Source organism: Parasteatoda tepidariorum, chromosome 1, assembly GCF_043381705.1.
Source record: "Parasteatoda tepidariorum isolate YZ-2023 chromosome 1, CAS_Ptep_4.0, whole genome shotgun sequence".
NCBI classification, from domain to species: domain Eukaryota; kingdom Metazoa; phylum Arthropoda; class Arachnida; order Araneae; family Theridiidae; genus Parasteatoda; species Parasteatoda tepidariorum.
Genome location: NC_092204.1, coordinates 84,887,957 through 84,894,119, shown reverse-complemented (window position 1 = coordinate 84,894,119; position 6,163 = coordinate 84,887,957). Strand labels below are relative to the sequence as shown.

The following is a 6,163-nucleotide window of genomic DNA, read 5'->3' as shown; positions in this document are numbered from 1 at the left end:
TAATAAAAAGGCAACATTTCTGGGCACTAGGGCCAATTTTTAGGAATGAGCATGTTATGGAATGAAAATGTTATGGTATGTATGAAAGTAGTATAGCAGTTTCTTGGATTTGTGTTAAATTTACTATATTGGGTATAGCTTCTATTCTTTAGGAAATCAGATGCCTAGGAATTGTATATACCCTTGCTTACTACTCCAAAAATATATGCGTTTAATTTTAATCTTTGATTTTGAATCTTTATCAATAACAAAAGAAAAAAAAAAGAAAAGAAAAACACGGAATGATTTTACTAAGAGAAGTTATGCATTACCTGCAAATTCCGTTAAAACTTTTGTTTTGTGCTTCCAGTCTTCTTTGCTAAAATTTTAGGTTTTCTAGGATTGTATTTGAAATCATGTCTTCTTTAAATTCTAACCGATAAGAATGCAAAAAAATAAAACAGGACAATTAGTTTTGTATGATAATACAAAACTAAACTTTGTATGATTAAACAAAACTTTTGTAGGAAAATATTAGATGCTATTTTATATGAAAAATATTAATGGTATTTAATCTTGAACAAAACAAATAAGGCTATTCAAATTTATTTTATAAAAGGTAGTAAGTTTAAATCTTCAATCTTGCATGATTTAATCTTGCTTTAATCTTATTTATTTTTTTCAAGGTGCATCAAAGCTTATAAGGCAACCTCAACGGCAAAAATGTAGATATTGAAAATGAGGAAGGAAGATTTTATTATATAATCAATTGCGCATTGTATTTTTGTATTGTATAAATGTCTTATTTTTGATCTTACTATTTTATATTTTAAATAAATGTTTAACATTTATTTCTGATCAAGAAAGCAACAACAGAAAGACTTTTCCCTAGTAAGCTTGGGGTTTAAAATTAATTGGTTTACAATTACAAAATCTAGCAGTAGTCAATATTGTCCAATTTATATTTTAGTTTGAAATGTTTTAGTTTTAAATATTTCAATTTTAAAGTTGAAATTCCATTTGCTCCTTCTTCATATGCCTTCTATACCAAAAAGCTTTATTAGGCTTTAAAAAAATTAACAGGGTATTTACTGTTATCTATGTTCAAATGAGTGTCGTCCCACAGTGGACTGATCGTATAGACACGGCTCCCAGTAGAACACAGAAGTCAAGCATCACTGCATTCACTCAGTAAGCGGGTAGGTGACCACTTTCATCAGCCTGTACTGAGACCAAGGGTGCGTGATATACGTCCTCGTTAAACTGTTCTACCGTAAAGTGGTCAACTTCGCGAGCAGGTCGTCGAGTTATCAAAGTGGAGGAGCCATCCCTTCTACAGAGGATCAAAATTGTGATGGTATGTTTTCGAATCATCCTCGGGGATCGTTCCCAGACAGTCGCCAATAGCCCATTGTGCAGCTCTAGTGTGATGTATATAAAATACCTACCTATCTCAAATGTGCGTTATTAAATTTAACAATATATATATATATGATTTTGATATTTAAGCATTAATCTAAATTAAAATAAATTTGGAAAATATTTTCTGTACCAATTTTTCATTTTCATTGAACAACTTTACAATTTAAAGTGGCAAATTTTATGAATCACTAATGAATTGGTGAAAATGATATAAAAATTGATGAGCGAGGGGCCGTTCAAAAAGTACGTAAACAAAAATGGAGAAATTTTAAACCCCTCCCCCCTTCGTACATTCCCATACAAAAGGTCTTACTCCCCCCCTTACAGTACGTACATTTTATTAGTCTACCCCCCTTTTTCATAAAAATTAAAATAATTATGTTTTAAATCAAATTCAATATTTATTTAAGGAGTGTGTAGGATAAAGTCATTTAAATTTGATGCATGTTTATAAAGTACGCACTTTGTATAATACCTTCCCCCCCTCCCCATCGTACAAAATCGTACAAAACAGCAAATCCCCTCCCCCCCTTCGGGATGTACGTACTTTTTGAACGGCCCCCGACTATCATTTCTTTTACTCGTTTCCTGGACCCATTTTGATAACATCTAAAGACATTTGTTCTTTCTGGTAGGTAATCAAAGTAACCATGTGGATTACACACACCTCTAGAAATGTTTTTTTCCCCTTTTAGAGTCTTCTATGGGTCTTCTCAACTAGCTTCGTATTAGTAAATCCTATATTTCCAATAGAAAACAGTTGCTTTTTTTCCCAAGAACCCATTTGAGTAAACCATATAGTCATTATGAATAGAACACATTTTTTTTACTACTTAAAAATATATCAGTAAACCAGGTGAGTCTCCTATAAACAATTTTGCTAGGGCATAACATGGCACGGAAGTGTGAAACCTACATGTGCCCTCATATGCATTTTGCCACATGGTATAGAAGTGGGCAGGGCCGGATTAACCTATAGGCACGTGGCTAGGGCCTAACAAATTCAGGGGCCTACGAAAAACTTGGGAGAAAAAAATTTGTTGACAAAAATAATTTAGCTTTAAAAACAACAAGCGTATTTTGCGCAAAATTATGAAGATACAAATAAAAATATAATATTTTTCGGTAATAAATTATTTTGCAGAATCTTATGATCTAATATATTACTTTTCTGCGATTTTTGGATTCAATGAAATCTTGTATTATGCTGTCGAATTCCAAACTACGCAAAATGTCGTATTCAATATCGTATATTTCTTGTAATTAATCTCACTATCAATTTCACTGTTTTCTTTGCATAGTTATACATAGTTACATATAGTGTTTACATAGTTATCGATCGAATTAATCATAATGGTATTATCGATATCAACTGCAATATCGGCAGTATGTCGGTATTGCAGATAAAGTTCGATAAACAAATTTGTAAATTAAAATCCATATTAATAAAAATGTAAAAAAATATACGCAAGAAAATTTTAGCACATATTTTGAAAAGAGGGGCGGAGTGGGGGAAGGAGGGCCCCAAAACGGCTATGCCTAGGGCCTACGAAAGGTATAATCCGGCTATTGAAGTGGGTAACCTGTAAGGGCCCCACATGGATAAACCATGCGGACCAATGTCGGTAACCCACTTCTAAGCCATGTGGGCCTACTTATGTCTGCTATCAATCAAACTATGATGGAATTTGTATTGGCTGGTAAATACAGCTGGGTAAATTCAATATCGGGGTGCTTGGCAGTTTTGATAGTCCCAACAAAAATATGATGGTTTGTGATTTAAAATTTTAATGGTATTAGCAAATTCTATTGCATCATGATGGATTTTTTAATGGGCCATTACAAAAATGTTGGCTATGTTAACCAATTTTAAAGATCCATCATGCTAGGTTGGTCCATTTTACTTTTCATTTTACAACCGTCGTTGAACAGCCGACCCAATTTTTGGTTTACAACTACTGATGTTCAACTCCGTTGCCTTGTAATTTTGAACCAATCCAGAAGACAAGGAAACTCCTGGATCAGTACCCCCAGAGGTTTGATTTGTTTCGAGGATATGGAGAACTTAGCGACTCGACAGATTTAACGTGCATCAGTCACCATTTACTACACGGGGAGTCTTCGGCCGGCGGGGATCGAACCTACGACCTCTTGGACATAGGCCAAGTGCCTACCAGTCAGGCTATCCCGGCCAGCTGATCGTTTATGAGCAAAATGGCACGTTACAGTTGAGTTAAATTTTCCTACGTAAGTTAGACTGCAAATTAACGTGAAGGTAATTAAATACAGCGAATATCGTACATCGCATGTTGAAATATAATTCTTCCTTTTCCAAGTCCTTTATTTAACTTAATATATTTGTTTTTATATACTTGTAACTTCTTTTACATTTTGGGACTACGCATGTATATAGCATTGTCAAAATTTGTATAATAATGGTTTATATATTTATAATGATGATTTATAACGAATCACGTATCTGACGGACAAACAGGGCTGTTGTTCATTGAATGACCAATATTTGAAATTGGCGGCTTATAGCTTATCAGCTATACAGCATTGTTTGCGACGATACAACCTTGATGATTTCAACGGCCACCTCATTTCTCGGTGGTTATAGTTAAACTTAGACAGAATCGGGTTTAATATTTTTTGGCCATATGTGTTGCCAAACGACTACAAAGTTATTAACTTCCTTTAATCCGTTTCCTTCTGTCTAACTCAATCTTATGAGGAAACGAATTGAATCTAAAGTTGAGCAAATACAATCCACCAGAAGCGTTGAAATTCTCCATTTGCTGTCTTCTCTTGTTTACTTTTTTATCAGTTGTTTTGAAAGTGTTTAGTTTTATGTTTAATTGAATATAAATCGCTGAACTCCGCGATATATTAAAAAAATATATATATTGAGTCGTGTTTAATATTTTTCCCTTATGTATGCAGTTCTTTTCACTCTGCCAAATGTATTATTTAAAATCTAATCATGAGTAACGAATTAAAACTGCACCAATCATTAAGTGCTAGACTTTCTTTCAAAGTTAAAAAGCGTAATTTGGAAAATCTAGAAAATACTTCTGATGTTACTCATAAATCTTTAAAGATCAGTGAAAGCGAAGTTTCTGATTATTCAAATTCTAGACTTGATGAACAATTTTTTAAAAAGCCATGTACTGTGTTAGGAAAAAGTTTATTGGGAAAAATACTATGCAGAAGATTATCTTCTGGAGAAATTTTAAAAGGTAGGGTCGTAGAAACTGAATGCTATTTAGGAGAGGAGGATAAAGCGAGTCATTCCTATCAAGGTAAAATAACTGAACGTAACAGGGCCATGTTTGAAAAACCTGGTACTGTGTATGTTTATAAAATATACGGTATGTACCATTGTTTCAATATATCCAGTCTTGAAGAAGGATCTGCTGTTTTGATTAGATCAATTGAACCTTTGCAAGGGGAAACATTGATGCAGCAGTTAAGGTCCATAAAGCGAAAAAATGATAATTTATTGAAACATAAGGATTTATGCAATGGTCCATCAAAATTGTGTGAAGCATTCAAAATTACTAAAGAGGAATTAAACATGGATGATTTGTCTGTTTCTAATAATCTATGGTTCGAGCAAGGATCAGATGTTTCTGACATTATTGCTTGTAAACGAATTGGAATTGATTCTTGTGGTGATGAATGGGCTAACAAACCTCTGAGGTTTTATGTTAAAGATTGTGTATATGTTAGTATTAGAAATAAGCAAACTGAGAAAAATTGTTCTGTTCAAGATTTATGACTCCCTTCAGTTGATTTAATTTGTTTGTAATTCATTTAATGAGGTTCAATCTCGAGTTGTTCAACACAGATTTTATAAATCTTTGAAATTGGTGTGGTCTGTAAATAATATAAAATGCTTTTAGACTGCTGAAGTGCCAAAGACTAGATAATTTCTCCTTTCAGAAAATTATTTTTCAGATTTATACATTTTTTTTAGAAAAAAATTTACAATTTTTAGTTATTAGTTTAGACAAACTCAAAATTTTCCTGACTTTTTGGGTATTTTTTAAATTTTCAGATTGATAAAATTCTCTGACATTTCTTTATCCTCCTTAATTTTCCTGTTCACCTTTCTAATTTTTTTTACGATTAAATAAATAGTTAAATAGTTTATTTAAAATTAAATAAATAGTTTTAGTAACAAACTTTTATTGGTAATAAAAAATATCTGTCACTGTTTCTAGTACTATAATTTTTATTGTAACTTTTTTTAAAGGAATTAAAAATTCATATGAAATCTGAATTGAAAAATTGAGAAACTGATTGGTGGAATTTCAGTACAACAGTTTCATCTGTACAGAATAAATAGTCTCAAAGTTTTTAAAAATTAAATTTTAATGTTTGTTTAGTTTTTTTTTAGTATGGAAAGCTTCTAACTTTTTTTCCTTTTCAAAATTATTTTAAATCTTTAAAATAATTTTTTTTTATTACCAGAAGCAATGAACTAAATCATGGAGAAATTATGAACTGGAGTGTTCGAAAATCTGCCTGTGTAAACATTTAAAACCTTAAAAGTTTTGAAATGTGCTTCACTGGCTTCGTGTTTCCAAACTTGTTCAATATCATTCTTTTGTAAAGTAATTTATGTATTAACTTTGTCACCTTCATTCAATTCCACATTCTCATATAATTTGTAAAAATATATTAATCACCAATTACAGTTTTTCTTTTGTTTTTTTGTATTGGTATTTTTATATTTTTTATACTATATATATATATA

At 31.6% G+C, this 6,163-nt stretch overlaps 1 protein-coding gene across 1 annotated transcript; it reads left to right on the top strand.

Moving 5' to 3' along the window:
• Nucleotides 1-4,138: 4,138 nt before the first annotated feature.
• Nucleotides 4,139-6,116, top strand: LOC107451407 (uncharacterized). The gene has a single exon (XM_016067485.3). The coding sequence runs from the start codon at nt 4,385-4,387 to the stop codon at nt 5,180-5,182; it is 798 nt and encodes a 265-aa protein (XP_015922971.1). The 5' UTR covers nt 4,139-4,384; the 3' UTR covers nt 5,183-6,116.
• Nucleotides 6,117-6,163: the final 47 nt, after the last annotated feature.

Excerpts from the sequence above, each read along its gene's own strand:
- LOC107451407 (XM_016067485.3), top strand. The coding sequence starts at position 4,385 with ATGAGTAACGAATTAAAACTGCACCAATCATTAAGTGCTAGACTTTCT.